The sequence below is a fragment of the Plodia interpunctella genome, chromosome 5, assembly GCF_027563975.2.
Source record: "Plodia interpunctella isolate USDA-ARS_2022_Savannah chromosome 5, ilPloInte3.2, whole genome shotgun sequence".
Taxonomy (NCBI): domain Eukaryota; kingdom Metazoa; phylum Arthropoda; class Insecta; order Lepidoptera; family Pyralidae; genus Plodia; species Plodia interpunctella.
Window position 1 is genome coordinate 6,190,230 of NC_071298.1, and position 21,891 is coordinate 6,212,120.

General features: G+C 35.4%; 3 protein-coding genes and 1 long non-coding RNA gene across 5 annotated transcripts; 2 read left to right on the top strand and 2 right to left on the bottom strand.

Moving 5' to 3' along the window:
* The first annotated feature begins 324 nt into the window (after nt 1-324).
* LOC128670307 (E3 ubiquitin-protein ligase sina-like) lies at nt 325-5,560 on the top strand. 2 transcript variants are annotated; one of them, XM_053745876.2, is made up of 8 exons: nt 325-531; nt 2,304-2,519; nt 2,627-2,749; nt 2,818-2,952; nt 3,257-3,377; nt 3,653-3,765; nt 4,019-4,268; nt 4,410-5,560. In XM_053745876.2, exons 1-8 carry the CDS (start codon nt 508-510, stop codon nt 4,736-4,738), a joined length of 1,311 nt encoding a protein of 436 aa, XP_053601851.1. In that variant the 5' UTR covers nt 325-507; the 3' UTR covers nt 4,739-5,560. The 2 variants fall into 2 exon arrangements, with proteins under 2 accessions (XP_053601851.1, XP_053601850.1); XM_053745875.2 differs by having other exon boundaries at nt 4,019-5,560.
* Nucleotides 4,963-11,909, bottom strand: LOC128670319 (uncharacterized). Its single transcript, XR_008404755.2, has 2 exons — nt 11,827-11,909; nt 4,963-11,264 (listed from the first exon to the last, which is right to left on the bottom strand). It is a non-coding gene; the product is annotated as an uncharacterized LOC128670319 (long non-coding RNA).
* LOC128670300 (uncharacterized) lies at nt 11,771-17,249 on the top strand. Its single transcript, XM_053745864.2, has 5 exons — nt 11,771-11,940; nt 12,167-12,323; nt 13,363-13,503; nt 14,003-14,089; nt 14,627-17,249. The coding sequence occupies exons 2-5, from the start codon at nt 12,201-12,203 to the stop codon at nt 16,883-16,885; spliced, it is 2,610 nt and encodes an 869-aa protein (XP_053601839.1). The 5' UTR covers nt 11,771-11,940; nt 12,167-12,200; the 3' UTR covers nt 16,886-17,249.
* Nucleotides 17,238-20,819, bottom strand: Bcs1 (Bcs1 chaperone). Its single transcript, XM_053745881.2, has 7 exons — nt 20,318-20,819; nt 19,691-19,830; nt 19,167-19,379; nt 18,692-18,830; nt 18,100-18,294; nt 17,756-17,899; nt 17,238-17,406 (listed from the first exon to the last, which is right to left on the bottom strand). The coding sequence occupies exons 1-7, from the start codon at nt 20,638-20,640 to the stop codon at nt 17,286-17,288; spliced, it is 1,275 nt and encodes a 424-aa protein (XP_053601856.1). The 5' UTR covers nt 20,641-20,819; the 3' UTR covers nt 17,238-17,285.
* Between the last annotated feature and the right edge of the window lie 1,072 nt (nt 20,820-21,891).

Below are 21,891 nucleotides of genomic sequence, written 5' to 3' on the forward strand. Positions count from 1 at the left end.
GCTACCTGTATCCTTCAGATGGGCCGGGAAGTTTTATGGAAATTTATACGTTGTCTTTAGTTTTTTTCACAGACATTAAAAAAATATCTGTGGTTTTCTTTGTGTTCGCCTCCAAGATACATACGTACGGAGATCTCGATCTCAGCATTCTCGGCTACGTAGCCGAGAATAATCACCCATACTACAGTATGAGCCGCAGTCAACCAACATGGTACCTCATAACGTATAGTGTAATAAAGGCATTAGCCAAGAAGCTAGTAACAATTTCGTGGTTATGACCAACAACACTATATGGTTACAATATTCTTGCAGAGAAGAAAACAACAGCTGACAACGAGACGAGAGAGAACGACGCCATTTTTTATTTCATTTGATAAACGACAGCTGGATGTGTGCTTCGCTTTTGTCGTTGTATTTTAAATATAGTTTTGTGTAGATTATTATACACATTATTTATGAATTCATGCTAATCATCTAACTATAAAATAATAACTACTTGGCTTCCTAATGGCAGGAAACCCACAGACCAAGGTTTGTAGTATTTTTTGTACATTCCATTGTCTTCATGAGCAATCAATAATTCGTTCATTTTATGTCCTTGTAATAACAACTTGTATAAGTATACATTTTTAATTTTTCGTTGCTACTTTGTAGTACCATGTGATAGGTAGTAACGATATAAAAATCGGGTAACAAAATGGAGAGCATGCATTGAGCCTATATCCTTGGGTCTTTACTACTACCTCCGATTTTGTGTGTAATATAAATTTGTTCGGCTAGAGAAGGAAGAAATTCTTTTCTGTATCAATGTGTAAAATCTAATGCGCTATTTAATGTTCTTTCATCATCAACAAAGGCAAATAAATAAATTTGTACCTACATTGGGTTGCCATATCATTGGGTATTGTACATGTGTAATGAAAGTCATTAAATGTAGGTACATTTATTTAGTAATTTTATTGGTCAAATCATGTGCATGTGCAATTTTAACTGTTTTCATAGTACAAATTTTCAAAAAAGTATAAGTATGTAACTTTTGAATTGTACTATTTAAAACAGTTAATATTCTTAAAGTAGATATGTACCCATCTACTGAAGTTTATTTCCATTATAAAATACCTACATTTTCTAAGAAAAAAAATCACTTACAAAATTCTGTAAGTGTTCCACCATGACACCAAAAGAAAGGTTAAAGGGTCAAAAAGTTGGTTGGTATAAGTAGGTAAATGATAACAAACACAATACATAATACCTAGTTTTGCCTTCTTCTGAAGCTTAGTTATAGGACCAAAAAGCTGACATCTCTTATTATTGACTTGACAATGATTGATGACAACCTCGATGGTGCAGTGGTAAAATGCTTGCCTCTGAACCGTGTGGTCCCGATTTCGATATGATTGGGTCATGATGGAAAATGGTCTTTTTCTGATTGGCCCAGGTCTTGGATGTTTATCTATATATGTATTTGTTATAAAATATAGTATCGTTGAGCTAGTATCCCATAACACAAGTCTCAAACTTACTTTGGGGCTAGCTCAATCTGTGTGATTATACCAAGTTTCTTGGCAAACATAATTTTATAAGACAGACCTTATTAATCAGGTGTTATTGCTTATTTTAAAAAAATCATATTACCTATATATACATATACTACTACAAACTGTGATATAGATCTTGAAACATTATTGCTTATACTTCCACATCAAGTCACGTCTGATTTAGTAAGAGGATGGCTATAAAATTGGCTACAAAGTAGAATAATTAATTTAAATATGTTTTTTGTAGAGCAAATTTCTCCTAATCAGTGTTAATCCTCATCCAAATAACTATTAGTTACATTTTCCTAAATGTTATGGAAATCAAAGTTGTTCTTTACCTTATTTAATATAAATTATTGCTTTAGTAATCATAGTCTTAAAATTACATGCGAAAAAACTTTATCCCAATCATAATTAACATATTATTTTGCCTATTATATTTTCATTGCAAAAGTTACTTCCATTAAATTATTGGGTATAATTACTAATAGATCTAGATATCTTGTATTATCCAATATAATTAATTCAAATAATAGCTTATGCTGATGTGCAACACAGTTTTAATGAATTGCATCATAATTTATGTTTTCCAGAATGTAATTCTCTCAATAGAAACCTAGGCATTAAAAATTCAGGACCATATCATGAATTTTATGGTACTATAGCCATTATTACCAACTACTTTTTTCCCATCAAATGTGTTGCTACATATCCTACTTTAGAATTTTAAAAGTTTTTTATGTAGGTATTTTTTGTATGTTTTAGGCTGATGCCCTGCCAGATTTAGACGACTTACTACAGTGTCCAGTGTGTTATGAGATCCCCACAGGTCAAATCTTCCAGTGCAATGAAGGACATCATGTTTGTGGACGATGCAAAGCGCGTCTTGACATGTGTCCTGTTTGTCGGGCATTGTTTTTTGGAACACGGAACTATGCTATGGAAGAACTCATTGCTAATGTGAGAAAACTACGGGCTTTTGTGAGTAAAACATTATATTTTTATTTAATAATCAAAATGAAACTGTCTAAATTTGTTTGAATATTTAATTATCTACAGATTTGTAATTTCTTTAATTAACATTACAGAAATTGGGTGGTAAAATCACCACAGGCACGGATATTACAGAAACACCTGAACCAGAGAATTCTACTGCTATAATTGTTAACAACAGACCTGAAGAGGAAGGAAATAATGATGATGTTTCAGAAGTATGTTTCAGTTTGTATAATGACTTTTCTACTAAGTTCAAAACCTAATATATTTTTCGTATTAATAGAGTTCTGCGGGCCCACCACAAGCCTGCAAAGGTTTGTTCCGTTGTCTCTGCTGCAAGAATGGCAATGGTGAAAGGCTTCCAGCTGCACGTTTGCTCAATCATCTGCGGTATTATCATGCACCTGATCTCCTTGAGGTATGATTTTTGTGTTAAGGAGGAACAAAACAATATACTTAATATATATACTTCATTGCACAAATGAACATGTTTTATTTTCACAATCTTTCGATTAATTTAGTCTTATCATAAACCTATTACATATTCCGCTCCTTATAATTTTTATGAGTGGTATTTTTTTGTGGATTCCCTTTAAAATGTTATGTTCTGTGGAATTTTCCTAATGATTGGGTACTTGGTAACCTTGTAGAGTCTCAAACAGTGGTGTTGATGTCTCTAGTTATGTTAATATGTTTTAACTATTGTATATTAAATATTTCAGGGACAATCAGAAAATGGTGAATATCTACAACTTTGGCAATTTTCAACCGCACCGGGAAGGATTGTGACAGCAGTGCGGGTATCAGATATGGGTATATTTTTCCTGATTATTGAAATGACAAGTAAGTATCTAAACTTTATTAGTTACTAGCTTACGCCAGCTCCTTTATCTCTAAATCTATAATGATCTTAGTTGTCCCTGTTTCGAAAAGAATTTCAGGAATTTATTTTATTGCTCCTATACATTCTCCAAGGGGCCTATATGTATACCAAATTTCAGATCAAGAATCTGTCTGGACAATCCTTTAGCTGTGTGCGGTGAACTTAGTATTTTTTTTAAATTGTGTGAAGTATAATAAAATAATGAACACTAGAATAATTTAAACTGATATTTCAGGTGATTCCATCTCCGCATGGCTGTCAATGGCTGCCTCACCATGGGTTGCTCATGTTTTCTCTTATACTGTCACTATATCAGGAAATGATCGTGAAGCAATATTTTCAGACTGTGTAAGTACTATTAGTTTTTAAATTACTTGTTTGTATTCAATGTACTAACAAACATATTATTCATCTTATGTTAAGAACCTACATCTTACAAGGGGTACCCCTTCTTAGGGGGCCTACCCCTTAGCCTTACACTTACCCTAGTAAGAATGAACATAGTTTGAAACATTGTAATTTGAATATATACTATTTTTAAATATTTATAACTGTTGAAATTATGGAAATAGCATTATTCAATCACATTTTCTAACCACAGGTGTGGTCAGTGAGATCTTGTGAAGGGTCTCTTAAAAAACGTGGACACTGTTTGATGCTGAATGGGCTAGATGCGCGCGCGCTGCTGGCGCCAGCGTCCATCAGCGGCAAGCTGTCGATCCGCCGCACGCCGGCCGACCAGCTGGCCAACCAGGCGCAGCCGCGCGCCGTGCTGCGGGTCGCCAGTCGCGGGAACGCACAAGAAAATGGACATGCCACTGTATCCCACGACTTAGAGCCCTTTCTTCAAGGTTTGCAAAATGACGTCGCTAGATTGTCTCGTGCGTTTGCGACGCTCGGCCGGGAGGCTAACGCTCTAGTCCGTTCTGAAGCTGAAATAAGGGCAAGAATCGAAAATGATTCGAGGTCTAATCAAAACCCGTCTTCTGCAGGCATTGAACGCTCGACCGTAGCCGCAGTTACTGAGCCACAAGTAGCTACTTCTAATAATCAATCTGACGTTCAACGCGTGCAAATGTCACGTAACGCGCGCAGACGAATGCGCCAGAGGTTGAGGGCGGCCCTGAACGCGACGCAGCCGCCGGCCGATGTAGGAACTGATCAACGCGCTAATGGACTGGCGACATCTCAGCGACAGAATGGTCATGTAATGAATGGTCCTGTCCATTTTATAACAGGATTAGCTATTGTGGATAACCAGCCTCCAGTGCCGCCGACGATCAGCAACCGCACTAACAGGAGACGTCGTCATCGTAGATAAATAAGTTCACAAGTAATTAGTTGTAAGTAGTGTTGAGGACATTATGTTTGACATTGTTATTGACTGCTCTTTTAGAGTTAATTATCTGGGGTTTCCTACTGGAATTCATATTGTAAATATCTTCGTCTTTTGACAACCGCAATTTTTACAAGTGCTGTGATAATAAGTATGTAAAGCATGGTGACTACATGCTGATAGAAATGAAACAATACTTAATTGATTACTTAATTATCCCCAGATTTAGTAATCTTTGTGATTGCATAGATTCATAAAGTAATGCAATTTGTTATATTTAACATTGTTTCAGTTATGAAATGCATTTTATGTAATATTTTTGATTTATTATTGACATAGGATATTAATTTGACTAATGTAATTGATGAATGTGCTTGTTTTTATTATTCACACAATCGTGATTTTTAGTAGAAATTACCTACTTAATGAATACCAATATAATTATAAAATATCCTTGTTATTGAACTTGACAAAAATAAATATTAAGGAATCTCCCAACTTATTTTTATTTCAGTGGTGATTTCTAACGCGATTTAAACTATTTCCGTGGATAGCCGTAATTACAGTCTACAGTTTTACTTTCTTGAAGTAAAATTAAAAGAGCCTTCTGTCTCCTGTTTATCAACCAATTTGACCAATAAATTTTTGGTATTGCAATGGCAAAACAATGTATTTCGCATGGAATTAGTAGGTACCCTGCACGAAGTACTTACTAAATCCATGGTATTTCCTCAAAAATCCATTTTCTTCACTTTGTTGACAGGCTAGTTTACAGCATTGAGGTTTACTACAGACCATAGCCTAAATGGTCTGTGAGATTTACTTACAGAACGGATGTCGACGGTTCCACACTATCCATAAATTGCTGGTTTTTCATTGCAGTAGTAAATAAAAGCACTACATAATGCCAGCTTCTCACTGTCGTCGAACCACAGTTATAAGAACATTACATTCTTATATCTGTGCGTCGAACAGTGCTAAACTGGTGGATTCAGTATACATTTCTGGTTTTTGGTTGTAAATAATATCACTCAAATCGCAATTGTCACGCATTCGCATCGGCTACACTAGTCGCCAAGCATTCGCGTCGACGTTCAACGATAGTGTGGAGTTGGCATAATAGTTACGCTACTACTTGCCAGATGTCGCTTTACATTATATTTAGTACGGTATACCGGAGGCTAGATGACAGTTCAGTCGTGATATTTTGCCATTACATACTGGATGGCGTTTGAATTTTTTTTTTCTGTTCAATAATTATTTCTAGTATTTTAACGCCAACAATTTTTAGTACGAAAGGTTGATTTTCGATTTTAATACGAAATGATTGAGGATGATGATTTTAGTACGAAAGGGGGTAAATTAAAATAAAAAGAAGAAAAAAAGGTTTGCAAACCTTGTGTCATATAGTAAATAAAAGGGATATTAAGAGAATCTATCAAATATAGTTTTGTTATTATTGTAAATAAATAGTTTCGATGTTATTCATGAAAAAAGATTACTTAGATTAGATTAGATAAAAAATATTATTAATACGAGAAAAATGAATAGAGTCATCTATTCATTTTTCTCGCTAGTGACACTAAATTTACACGTGTTGTTTATATTTTTTAAAACGCGTAGATGACGATAGTGGTTTTAAATTTGCACGCTGTCATTATGTTAGTTTTATTTTAAAATATTCTGTCATACATAAAATTATACAAGAATTCTATAAATTTTACACAATCCTCTTCGCACGAGTTCAACTTGCACTTGACCGGTTTTCTAAATTACATCTTACTCATGCAACAAAATATCAGAAAATATCGCTTTTCTACCGACTTTTTTTAACAAGCTTTTATTTAACAACTATGTATGTAAATATTGTTATTTAAATACAATTCAATTCGTGAATACGATTCCTTGGAATAATTAATTTCTACCGATCCTGTCTCCCGCAAGCAGCCGAGTATCAACGTGAGCTATTTTCTTCACGATTCAAAGAAAAACGATATAAGGAAAATTCCATGGACGGAAAAGTCAGAAAATAATAATGTAATGAAAGCATCAAACGCGCTGTTACCCTCCATTATCCATCTCTGACGACATCGCTCGCCTTTATGACGGACTGTTCCGTGACATGCACCGGCGGCGTATTACAAGAAAACAATGAAGGCACATGGGAGCCCCTCGGATTTATTTACAAAAGTCTGAGTGCGGCACAGCAAAAATACAGTACCTACGATAGGGAACTGTTAGCAATATACAAATCGAAGGCAAAGAATTAATAGTTTACACTGACCATAAGCCGTTGACATTCGCAATGAGCAAATCAAGCTCGAACGATACAACACGCCGCTTACGTCATCTTGATTTCATCTCACAATTTTGTACGGAAATCAGGCACATATCTGGCTCAGAAAACTGTGTTCCCGACGCTCTCTCAAGAATTAAGACGATCCCGACATATTAATCTTTCCCGAGCTATATCGACTACGATTAGGTAGTAAGACTAGGATGATGACGAAGAAATTAAGAAAATCATGGAAACCGGATTTTTTTTTATTTAAGCGATATCAATTCCCTGGATCGGAGCAAGAGATATTATGCGAAACCACCAACAAAGAACCGAGACCCTATTTACCATCTCAGCACCGTCAAACAGCTTTCAACGCAGTTCACGGATTCAGCCACCCAGGAACGCGAGCCACAAGGAAAATGATGACAGACAGATTTTTTTGGCCATCCATAAACAAAGATGTGACAACATCATACGGACTAGATCATGTATCCCGTGTCAGCAAGCCAAAATACACAGGCACCCTTACGCTCGTTTCAGAACATGCTCAAATCAGAGAGATTTGAGCATGTTCAGTTCACATTGATATTGTGGAGCCACTACCATTCAAGAATTCAAATACAGACAGGAGTACAAAATGGCCAAAAGCATACCCAATAACGCAAATGACTGCCGAAAATGTATGTAATGCATTGGTGACCGGATCAATATCGCGTTTCGGATGTCCAGTTACAATAACAACTGATCAAGGTCGCCAGTTCGAGTCCAATCTATTCAGCAGACTAGCAAAGAGACTCGGAATAAATAAAATTCACACAACTTCCGACATGACACCGCCGAAGCCGTGCGGTTCTCCAGGCGCAACACCTAGCCTTGCGGAAAGATTTTCCCTTTGTGGCGGTCGAGCATAATTACCTCGCTCCCGCTACATATCTTTCATCAAAATTGATGAAGCAGATAAACCTTCAACTCATTGAGGTCAAATTTTGTACTATCGTTTATTTTGGATGATAATGCATTGTTATGACAAGTGTGACCTGATAGTGCACCCAAGAAGGGCTCCAGACGTGAGAACTCTTCAACAGTTTACTGCAATGATTTAACGAGCAGCTGCCATGGTTGCCCATGTGTGCTATCGAATGCAGATAAAGGGAAATGCACAAATGAGTCGCTTGAAAACAGCGGTCTGAAACTAAACGTGGCCAAGACATAGAACGTGGCCCGAAATGTCTCCGCCCGTAGGCATAGGAGAAGACAAAGAAGAAAGACTTTGTGCGTCCGGTGATATCGAATCGATGACGAGATCAAGGGTCGCATAGCTGCAGCGTGTGCAAAGTGGCGGGAGCTAACTGGTGTCATTTGCGATTGCGATCCCATTGCCAGACAGGCTGAAAGGATACTTCTACGAATCCATCATCCCTTTTATATGGCAGTGAATCTTGGCCGGTGCACAAGAGGCATAAAAGGGAGTTGTGAGTAACGCATTCGCGGTAGTTGTCATGTGCGTGACATAACACAAATAGGATGGTATGTAAACGGTCAGCAAAGTATTCGTATTTTAGCGAGCAAAAAAATATTAGTTTAGCTAAAATAACTAATTGTCCAACCAGCAAAATATGGCCAGCAAATATTAAATTAAATTGGTTTGACACTCACACTCCGGGCAAACCCCTAACAAAAGAACTCCTCAACGGTTAACTGCACGGTCATGTGAGCTACCTAATTACACAGTTTGTGTGTTCATAAGCTTAACTTTACCTAACCGACACAGCCTATATTTGTTATCCTTGGTTTTTTATTGCGGGGTGCTACCCCTAACCCCCTCTTGCAGGAGAGCTACGCCGCCTTGCACCTCCTGCTCTCACGGCAACCCAATGGGGTTGGTGAAAACCTAGCCGAACCCAATGAAGTTGCTGATGAATCTTGCTGCCCAAATAATTATTTTGATCTGATCTATTGATCTGCTTATATTTATATTGCTGACCAATATTATGATTGTATGCAGAACAATGGTTGCCGCATGTTACCTACCAAATCACAAGGCTAACTTATTTTTGCTTACCAAATTTTAACATAGCATACCAAATAATAAATTCTCCAATTAAATATGTGCACTACAAGTAAACTGCAAAATTAAAATACTCTATGTATACAAAACAGTTTACTTTGCTGTAGGTAGTATACAAAGTATAAAGTCAACAGCTATAAGTTTTGACACTAACCTGCGGTGACGTACGTCAAAATCTCTACGTCGTTTTGCGTTGGTCCTTCGACGGACGTCAACGTGTTCGAGCGGAACGAAGCAATGGGGCATGGCTCGAACGAGCATAAGCTCGAACAGCCTGTTTGTCTTGAAAGTTCAGCTGCTCCACGCTAGGTATCGATAGTAATAAGACAGTGACATTCATTATGATTGTAAAATAAAACTATATTCGTGTTATTTTTAGGTTCAGATGTGGCTGTGTTGTTGACTGTACGCGAAGCAGATAACTGTTAGTTTAACTATCTGGTATGTAGAAGGCACGAATGTGGTTTAGATTTAGTAATTAACTGTTTCTGTTAAAGAGACAAAAGAAATCGAATTTAGCACGAAATTGTGCTATATACATGCCGGTTCCACACTATAGCGGACCAGGTTACACATCATTCTTGCAGTGTTACATGAAACAATAAGGTGGTGAAACTAATTTAAAAAAGAACGGCGTAAGACGATCTAATTAACTCGGTACGACTAAGTAACACGGTATGAGGTGCTCTGCTTAATTTTAACACGCATGCCACGTCTACTTTACATTTCCATTGTTTCTTCTACACCCTGTATCAAACAGTTTCTCAAAACGCAGATATAAATAGACGATGAGATAAATAGGAGGCAAAGTATCTTCTAACTTACAAGGGCTAGATATTCACAATTTCTATAGTTTACCTGAACAATATATAGTTTATCATGGGTCTGCATCAGGTGTTCCAAATCTTCGATATTTATACCTCAACAGAAAATGCTCATCAGACTGAACAATTTTTGTTTAGTCGTCATTTCTTTATTTCCTATAGATCAGCTGGACCATCATGGGTCTACATCAGATGTTCCAGATCTTTGATTTCTATATCTCAACAGAAAATGCTTATCAGGCTGAACAACTTTTGTTAGGGCGTTTTTTATGTATTTCCTATAGTTCAGCTGGACCATCATGGGTCTACATCAGACGTTCCAGATCTTTTATTTCTATATCTCAACAGAAAATTCTCATCAGGCTGAACAACTTTTGTTAAGGCGTCATTTCCAAATTTCATACAGTTTAGCTGAACCATCATGGGTCTGCCATCAGGTATTCCAAATCTTCGATTTTTATATCTCAAGAGAAAATGCTCATCAGACTGAACAATTTTTGTTTCGTCATCATTTCTATATTTCCTATAGTTTAGCTGGTTTACCATCATAGTTCTCCAGGTTACAGATGGCGGAGTTCAGATTGCGATCAAGCCGACCATGCGGTATCTGGGCTTCTTCCATGCCCACATTGCGGCATTAATATCGGTATATCAATGCTGCAACGACACGGCATAACAATGCCGCAATTTTGTCTAATCTAAATGGCCCGAAGGCATTCTGCAGGCGCACATGGGGGTCGTGCGATTAATGGCCCTGTATGGTGCCCCCGTTTGGTCAGAGACCCTGAGCAACCAAAAAAAAGCCCTTCTGTGACTTCCGCAAAGGATGATGGCCATCAGATCCTCCAGAGCAGTGTCTGTGAAACAGCGTACGTGCCGGCCGGTAGTATACCTAGAAGCTAAAAGACAGTACCATCGCATCCTGTTTGTATGGCGAGTGGAGACACTTAATTTCCAATTTAATTTAACCCAGAGACTCCGGACATGATTGCTTCGGGGGTTGCTTATCTGTGTCGCATAGCGGGTGGTGATGGTGAGCCGTTATTCATCTGCCACCACTGCGACGCATGTTGAGAAGAGGACGCCCAGCAAACTCTCGAGGACAACCCAGTCTGAGCGGAGGACCGCGCTGACTTGTGCGCGATAGCGGGGTCAATGTTTCGCTGCCAACCGTGTGTCACATGATCGACAGTTAGACGTCGTGGACGGACAGCGACGCAGGCCTTTGCGGAGCTCGTGATGAGGCGTGATTAGGTGCAAAGAGGCAGTGTAGAGAGCGCGTCGCCAACCACCACTGGTACCCAGGGCGCAAAAGACGAGACTACGGTCTGCACCTGCCTATGATAATCTATTCTAAATTGTAGCCACGATCGTTTGATGTTCATCGACATACAACGCAGAACAGCCCAGGTCGAAACTTCATACAATTTCTACGTTCTTCTGTATTGTTTGTCGACGGACGTCAAAACGACGGAGCGCGATCGAGAAATGGCGTTGGCTCGTACCCTCTGTATTACTATTCAGATAAGAATCGCAAATTTGTTCCCTATTGTCGTTACGTGAGAGTAGTTTATTCATTGAAGATAAGGTTTCACTTTTGCTACTCGATAATAGATGGAGTTATTAGCGTGTAAAAATCTATTATTTTTTTCTTTATAGCGGTCATAGATGGCGCTATAAAAATTACAACAAAAGCAGCTGATCGCAAGCATGCTAGAACACAAAAACAAGTTTCGAATGGGCTGTACAACTAGCAAATGCCATTTCATTTTTTGACTTTGTGTGAAGTTGTTGATTTGAGGTTATGTTTTATCAATAGTCGCTAGAGATTAAATGAGGTAAATAACATATTTTTATCTGAATAGCACGAATAGTAATTTATTTTAACATAGGTACTTACAATTTCTCGTGTCTGATACAAAAAAGACAGTGATAATAACTAGAGCTGTAAGATCGCCTTGTTGAAACGGGTGGACCAATATTGGATCAACGACACATCACATGAAATTTTTGGGTAGGTTTGGCGGGATTTTCAAGTTGGTCATTTCTTTCAGTCTCAACTTGAGACATTTTCGAATAATGCTTCAGCAATAGGAAAGGTTGATAAAAATATTAAAACACAGATAGAGATCTAGCATATTGTCAGAATAGATTGATTTTCTCTATTATACCTAGGTAAGTACTTAAGTATATTTTAAATTGTAGCCATATTGTAAAATGTTCTTAATTTTTTATTCCAGATCATTTTCTTAGATAAAATTAATCTAAGACATAATGGAGAAAGTTGAGGTTGACCCTAAACTGTTTGTAACTTGCCGACTATGCTTGGATGACATGGGAATATATCAAATTATTCCCAATATACAACATCGGATAAAATATTGCTTTGATATCGAAGTAAGTTGTCTTTGTTTATCTATGTTGTCAAAAACGGAATGACAGAAAATTCCTTTTTTAACAACCTAATACTATTGCATTGGTCATTAAAACAAATTGTTTAAAACAATTTTGGTTTTAAGCTGGACTAAGTTCATATCAATAAGACTACATAGACAATAGACTAAATCGCGATCAGATTAGATCTCTGTTAGGCTTAATCTCAGTTTAACTATAATACCGAATTCACTAAATAGAAATTACAGTACAGTCAGGTAGATATTTCTCTTATTAAAAACAACGATGATGTTATTTATAGTATATGCTTTCAAAAAACCGACGTTGTTATTTATAGTAGGTAGGTACCTACCTACTTATATTTTCAGGATAGTTATTTTCCCCATGTATTTGACCCAACTAGGTATATGTACCTACCTATAGTAAATCTCTGTAATTAAATCTACTTATACCTAACCATATATAATTGAGAGATTATTAGCTTGAGACATAGGGTAAACAAAGAAAACAATATACTTCTCAACATGGACGTATAAAAAAAGAATTATTTATATGTATTTTGTCTTGAGGGTTACATACAATGTATAGAATTCTTATAAGTTTTCCTGTAATCTACAAGCAATTTTAGTAGTTTCGGAGATCAAGAGGTGTCGCCAGCAACGCCAGTGGTGTCACGCACGTGTACTCCATATGAGTTTTTGTATGACAGTATTATTGAATTTAAACAACATTTTTTAAAATAAATAGGTCTACCTATCTACAATATATATAGTCCGCAAATTCAAAACCGCCACTAACCATTCAAGCGCCATCTATCAATTTTTTCTCGAATTAATTAATGAAAATATATTAATTTATTCTGCACGTCTGTGTTTGGGTTTAGGCCATAGGATAACATTTTGCAAAATTTCACCTGATTCTGTCCAGTTAATTTCGCATAAAAATTGCCTGTGACAGGCAGACGGAAAGCAGACACACAAGTGATCCTTATTTCTGAGTACCGTCGTTTATTTTTTTCGTAATTATCTGTTTTAATTTTCAGGTTGCTCCATTTGATGGTCTTCCACAGCTTATATGTAAAAAATGTGATTCAAAATTAAATGAATACTTTACAATAAAGACCGCTTATGTGGCGAAGCAAGAAATTTTGATCAAAAGTTTACAAAACAAAAGTTTTAAATCTGTAAGTACCTATTTAAACCAAGAATTAAATAAAAATATATAATAATTATATAAGCAATAAAATAAATAAATATAAATAGCCTTTACAACATGTAAGTACATCAAAAAGTACAATAAAAAACTAGTAAGTATAGCAAGGCTAGTTAGGCAACCATAACACGATTGAGTTGATCATACCTAACTAGGTAATTATCTAATACTAGCGGTCCGTGCCGGCTTCGCTCGGGTAAAACCTACTTATATATAAATAAAACCACTATTTAAAAAATCAAAATCCATCGCGTAGTTTTAAAGATTTAAGCATACAGGACAGACAGCAGAAAGCGACTTTGTTTTATATTATCTAGTGATAGCAATCGCCATAAAATGAAGCCTTCAATGCTTAATTCAGATCAATCTGAATATTGTATTGATCAAATAATATTAATATGACTCAAAGGCTGTCTTGACTGCTTGATACGCTACACTATGTTATCATAAAAAAATGCGATAAATTTCAGGATATATCCATGTTACCCAAAATAGCGGCATTCGTAACTTCTCAAGTACTTGCAGGCCCAACAGAGAAGGAAACAGATACTGTACTGGTGAGTAAAAAAAAACTATATTATATATTCAGTCGTATACTTAATATTTTTTATTGATTTATCAATATACCGTAAATTAGTTAGTAAAGCAAAACTATAGAATCATATTCACATAACTTCCCAACTAATATTATAAATGCGAAAGTATGTTTGATACCTATTCACGCGTTATCTTCTCAACCAATCTTCTTGAAATTTCGCATAATATATAGTCGTAAATATTAAGAGCACGGAAAAGTACATAGGGTACTTTTCAACTCGGAATAACCTATTATTCCAGTGGGATTTACGAAAAACCTGTATTCTATTATAAATGGCGCCAAGTTTTATAAACTAACACTAGATGTTCCTGAGGGAAGAAGAAGCGGGCGAAATCGCGGGTGAACAGCTAGTTAATAATAATACATATCCATTATCTCTGCTATAATAAGGGTAAAAGACTAAATTAACGTTGTATTCCTATACGCCCATTTGTAAATATTTTATTTATTATATTAAAAATATTTTAATATACATTTTTTCTATGATCTTTTACAGGATAAAGAGAAAACCTTAATTGCTGAGACAGAATGCACAAAGGATAATAGTCCACCAACAAATCACCAAAAGACATCAAGAAGAAAACGGATAAGAATAGAATCATCATCTTCAGCCTCATCAGAAAGCAAAGATAGCGACCGGACGAAAGTGGAACCTCTGATAATTAGGAAAAAAAAGAGTGATAGAGGACACAAATGGCATAGTATTAACTATAATAGATGCTTTTCTTGTAGAATGTGCAGCAAGACATACATTAAAAAAAATGCATTGCTGAAACATTATTCCAATATTCACTCAATGTGTTTTAAAAAATATAAATCAATTTTGAGCTCTTTATGTACAGTAAAAATGAAGAAGGTTGATAGTAAACCAAATTTCACAGGTGTAAACAATGCAGTTGTTTTAAGTAAGGATAAAGTGATGATAAATGATGAGAGCAGCAAATATTACATATTGTATACTTTAAAAAGTCAAAACATCTCCAATGATTTCCAGCCAAAAAAGATTGCCATTCAATCTTCAGATTCCTCAGATAGCGCACAGTATTCGGTGTCTAAAAAGAAACGAAGGAAAAGAAGCCGATTGCTTTCTAGTGATACTGTAGTTATAGAAAAGAAACAAGATGAAAACATGTCATCGGGAGCGGAGGACCACGTAAATAATAGACTGATCAATAATGAAATTACTGAATGTATTAGCTTAGATTCGGATTCCGAATCCGAGCCTATTTCGGGAAATAAAACCATAGATGGTATTAATGAAGACAATGAAAATAAATTGATAAGGAATGTTATTGAGGTCTGTCATAATAAATATGTAAGAAATATTGCTATTGAAAAAAACAAAAGGCCAAATTATGTTCACTTAGAATCACAGCTCATGCATAAAGTTTTAAATTTGGGAAGAAAGATAGTTAATAAACAAGGTCTAAATTGTACTGGTTTGCTACGATTTTTAGAGCATAGAAATCTCGGAATAGTATGGGTACCAAAAACATGTCATTCTTTTAATGGTCCTCCTGTCAGAATAAGTATGACTACAATTAAAAATGATCATCAGAGGCCCGAAGATGACCTGGGATGGACGGATGTTCCATATTCTGTTAACTCATTTAGAAATGAAACAAGTTGCTTGAAAGAAAATAACAGAAATGAAGCATGCGCTACCTCGAAATTTAGCAATGCAAACGCGAATTTAAACATTGCGAATGATAACTTTGTTAATGTTTCCCACGAACAAATAAATCCTTGGCAATCTGTGCCAGATCAGGCATGTCTATATAAATATGAGGATGTAAATTCTACTGGCAAACTTCTTAATGAAAATCCTGTTGCAAACCCTAAACAACTTCCCAAAAAGAATGTACATTACGAGACGAAACCAAATAAAAGTGTTCTAGATAAAGATATGGAACTCCGTATGGAGTCTGAAATGAATCAAACGTTGTTGTTTTCGGAACCCTCGCAAACAGCTAATGATTTAACTGGTATGCCAATCATTACTTCTACGACATCACTAGCTTCAGACTATAATAAAACTGAAAATACAAATCAGAGAAGCAATTCTGAAACAGTAAATGAAGACTCAACTAATTCTAATTTATCTGTACCTAGAATAAAAGTGAAGCCAGTATCAGAACTAATGCCTGAAAACGTTTCAACTCCAAATAGTCTACTTCTTAATCAAAGTAATATATGTACTTTTGATAAACGTTTACCAAACGTGACTCCACTTATACCACAAATTCCATATCAACCTGTATCAGTTATAAAAATGCCCGTTTCAGCTATAAATAACACTTTACCAGAAGGGCAAAAAAACAATTCAGACTATTTTATTTTGAATACACCTGAAATGCCAAATACAAAGACTAATTCACCTTTCAAATATGTGAAAGCCTTACTTGGAATTCATAACATTCATTTGGTGGAAAATATTAACACGAATGATTTTCATTGTCTAATTAAGTTTAAGGTGCTTTTTAAACAAGAGGCTGTAAAACCTATTGTTTTATGTTTGTCATTGCATTGTGATAGAAATGTATTCTTTATAGGTATTAGAGATAGCACTAATATAAACATCAATATGCAAGATCTGTCGGCCAACTGGCAGTGGGAGATAATAAAGATTTTTCAAGGTGATGTTTGTAATAAGATTAATCAAACTGTACTTAAAATGGGCTTGGGGATGCATGAACATTCTAAAAAGTTTTTATGTCTTATAAAGTCTATTCAAATGAATAAAATAGAAGTTTGATAGGAATATGTTTCGACAATAATATTTTTTTTACCTGTTACAAAATTACTCTTGGTTGAACGGCGATCAACAAATTGTTTATCACAGATCAAAAATATAGCAGTAAGAAACTGCTAGATTATGGAAAAATATATTTTTATCACAACTTTTTCCATCATGAGGCAAAGTACGATACTTTTTTATTATTTTTTGTCGGAATTCTAATGTTGAGTTTATTGATTTGTAAATAAGCATTTTTCTAGTTAGAATAAATCATAAATATTTCCTATTGCCACTTACAGTGGCTAACAATGTTGTTAACTTTTCGCAGTTATGTGTATTTTTAGGTATATTATCTATTAAATATATAACATTTTCATTACTATATTCTCATTTTATTTATATTTTTTATGTACATCAATCAACCTAGGGTCCATATGGTTTCATAATCGGTTAAGACTTCTTCTGGAGGTGAATGCTTATGGAACATGAAATAACCTTGTATTTGTGCTGGACTGACCTCCATTTTCTTACCGAGAACGCTGTAAATAAAAAAAATATATCATGAATTATTTAGGAATTTGAAAGTCCTAACACATCCAAATATTTACTCTTACACTTCCATATAATATGACAAAAGCAAAGTGATCTGGTTGTGATGTATACCTGTGTAGTGTAACTGTACATCAAAACAATCTCCATAATACGGTTTAACATCAGTGATCTGGTGATGTACAGTTACGTGTGCAAGAGGTACTTTGCCGTATACTACACATGAAATAAAACTGTATTGAGGTCATCTCATGACCTCAATACAGTTTTATTTCATCTCATGACCTCAATCATCTGAGAATGAAAGTACTGATATTTAAAAAAATCGTAAGCAGTTACCTTCTAGCAAATGTTCTGGCATGGTCTGCTGCTTTGTCTCCTTTGTAAAATCTTAAAAACATGAGTTCTACTTGTTCTTGATCACAATATCCCACGTATTCTTTCATATCCACACGTCCAGGGCGGATTAGTGCTGGGTCTAGCCTGTGTAACAAGATTAATAATATGATTGGACATCATTACAATAAATTACAAGTTTTAAAAGCTCATCTAAATTCAAATATTTGAGAAAACAGTAAAATCTCGAAATGCTAGTGGGTCACGAAACATGTATACGTTTTGCGACCCACTAGCATTTCGAGAACCTCGTAGGAGTAAGTAGAGTAATTAAAATTTTCATATACCTTTCCAAGTAATTTGTAGTCATGAACACGATTCTTGCTTCTGTAGATGCCACACCATCTAAACAGTTAAGAAGTCCACTGAATGTAACTCTGTTCAGGCCTTCATAAGCAGCTTTCTGTTTTGTTGTATCTTCCCTTGAAACAAATGCCGCATCTATATCTTCCAATAGTATAATTGATTGTTGAGGTGCAACACTGAAAAAAAACAACATGCAATGCTTTAAACATGGAAAAAACCTTTTTGAGAAACAATAAGGGAAATTTGGACAAGGATTTTAAACAAACTTTTAAAAGCTTTTTTTGAACGTGTATGTTCAGATTGAATCTTGTAACTCAACTTTGAGCTACAAGATTCAATCTGAGCAGAATGCATTGAATGTAATAAGATCTCTGACAAAAATAAATGCTTGTGTCAAAAATGTCCAATAACTACATAATCATACTTGTTATGATGTTATTGCAAATTGTTGACATGAGGATATCCTCATGGCTGGAGATACACCAGTAGCTGTGGCTCTCTTAATTAGAGCCTTTCCGGCAACGCGATCTATAAATATATTTATATTATGTAAGTAGTATTAAAACTATTTGCCTCAATAGGTGATTCAGCCGGTCATCAGTGAGGCCTCTTTCTGAGAGGTTGAGAACACATATGTTGTACTCTAATTCACCGGCTAACGCCATTATGTAAGATGATTTGCCACAGCCTGGAGGACCATACAGTAAATAACCTGGAATAAATTTGGATACAATTACATTGGGCAATACTTCAGGGTTGCAATAGGCTTATTATTAAACTCATAGATATTGTGTACAGTTACTGTTGTTGCATTAGTACAATTTGGTACTTTTTAGTCTTTTTGTACTGAGAATGGATTCTCAGTTAATGCTGAATGAATGTTACTACTGAACTACTGATTTACTCTCTGATTTGAAAATTCTTTATGTGCATGATAGCATTCTATATTCATGATTCTATCTATATTCTATATTCTTGGACACACCATTGAAGCTGTGGGGCATAGCTAGTATAGTGCAAAAATAATTAATGAAATAATATACTTTACCTCTTCTGTATGGTATTCCCCGGTCTGTGTACCATTGAGGACTATTGATAAAATCTAGACAATCCGCTAAGATACGTTCTCCAACACCCGCCCGAAGTACAACACTGTGTAAAGGTCTTCGCTTTCGAGGGTGTCCGAAAGGTCGCCACTCAGACCCCATTGCAGTGTACATTACTGTCATACCTTCATGTTGTTTCAATGCCATAGTTCTAGCTATAAAAAAAGTGCAAGATCAATGTGTGTATGTCAATGTTCAAATATCAAAAATTCATTTTTTACACAGGTGCCAAATGCATAGTTCAGTAAAATTTTAAACTAAGGACTGAATATGTAATTTAATCAATAATATCTGTTTTTAATCAATAATTTGATCACGCTACTTTTTATTCTTAAACATTTTTAAATATATGATTTCCATTAATAATTAAATACGTATATTTTTATTCCTGAATGTCTGAACTTAAAATCTAATTTTTAATCATTCAGTCAATCTTGGGAAAGTAACTTCTGAAGTAAAATCATACCTTCTTCCAGTATATCATAATAAATTTGTTTGTCTCGTCCAAAAGATGTCAATGTTACTGTTTCCCAAGGAATACCCATGTGCAAGTCCAGAGTGTGTTGTTCACGAGTGCGATCAACTTTAATCCAACTTCCTGCATACCTGTAACCATAACATTTTTCGATCATTCTCATTAGTTTTACCGAAAAGCTCAACCAAAGAATGAATGAGAATTTTTGTTCTCATTTACAGTTAGATTTAAAATTCCTTGAATTTTAAATCTAACTAATGAGAGAAGTAATGGAAACATTTCTTATTTTCATTTTCAGTAGTTTAACAGACTAGTACTCAAATAGAAGTTCTGAGACTGTTTTTGGCTTATTTTAGGGCTGAAACTTACACATTTATTTATGTACACATCATAACAGTCTAAATATAAAACTTACAAATAGGAAACTAGGGTACCAGTTATTTCTTTTTTATATTATTTCTTCCAGTAGACCCACAAAATAAAAATGAAAAACAATAGAAGCATTGGCGTGTACAAGAAAAAGAGATAAAATTTGACCGCAACTTCGACTTAATACTACAAGTTAGCTTAATAAAATGTATTTTATGTACTACTTAAGTATTGAAAATCTCAAGTTACCTAAAAAAATGTTGTCCAACACTGGGGATGAAATCATATTTAGTTTTTATCTGTCCAGTATCCTTTTGTAAGAAAGAAGTTTCCACACTAAGATGCTGGGTTTGTTTGGCTCCCTTTTGGGTTATCCAATGTAATAGCCACTGATATGACTTGTCTCGACAAGGAACTTCAAGCGTAATCATACAATGTCTTCGAAATAGAAGTACAGAAGTTTGGAACCCTTTGCGTAATATAGCTGCACCGGCGCCTAAGCCAAATAAACCGAATCCAGCTCCGAAATAAGGATTTTGTGATAGGGATTCTATATACTCGACTATAGTCATTATTGTAGTAATTATAAAGGAAAAAACTAGGTACTGAGAAAATGTTATGAAAATTGGTAACCAAAGTCAGCCTTTTCATTCGTGAACATGATTCCACTTCTACAAAAAATCCAAGATAATCACTTCACTAAATAAATTCCGTAGGTATTCAGGTTTGATGTTGACTTTAGCTTTGACAATCAGCTGATTTTTTGTTGCCATATGAAAAAATGGGTAGGTACTCTCCTTTAATTTTAGTTTCTGAGCATCCTGCATTTTCAAGTCATTTTTTCTTTTCTTTATGGTCTATGATATTTTTAATCTTGGCCACCTTGGATTTTATTCGCGGGGTCCTTTCTAAATCATATAATGTGTTTTGTTTAGCCGAATAAAGTTTTTCTTTTTTTCTTTATTTAGAAAGTGCCCCGTTCTAAATTATCTAACTCGGGTAGAATATAACCTGGAATAACACATAGAGTATCTTTATCCCGAAATTCCCACAGGAACGAAGCCCTAAGGCGAAGCTAGCATAATAAATGCGAAAGTTTGTGAGTATGTGTGTATGTATGTTTGTTACTATTTCACGCACAATCTACAGAACCGATTGTAAAGAAATTTGGTACACCAGCGGTAGAATATAACATGGAATAACACATATGGAACTTTTTATCCCGTAATTCCCACGGGAACGAAGCCCCGGGACGCAGCTAGTGACCTAATATTATTTTACTCTTTGCTTATGAATGCTTTGAAAGGGTTAGCTCCCATATGGGATAGTCATTGGATTGGGTTAGCCATTGAACAGGTTACACAAGAATATGGGAAAGCTTTTCAAAGGATTAAGCAAACGAACGGGCAAGCGTCCGGACCCTGCTGGTGACCTAATATTATTTTACTCTTTGCTTATGTCACTCTCTAACTCAACTATCTCCTAACTCTAGCCAGCTAGTTTTAATCGCTTGGTAATTCTATCCTTATTAATATTAGTTTTTAAGTTTTTGGGCAGCGTTGATAATATTACTCAAGGATGAATGCTACCCTCAGTCAGTTCAGTATACACAATAAAAAGTTGGAACGAGAATAAAATCGTGCGGGTCACGCGACCCCTATCGTTTGCGCGGTGGGACGATCGACATCACGCCAGCTCTTTTCATTATTACAACATCAAATAAAAGTAAATAAATATGTACATATTTATTACTTTTATTTGATGTTTTATAGACTCTCATACCTACACAGTTTATATATCTAAACATACTCTATATAATTCCT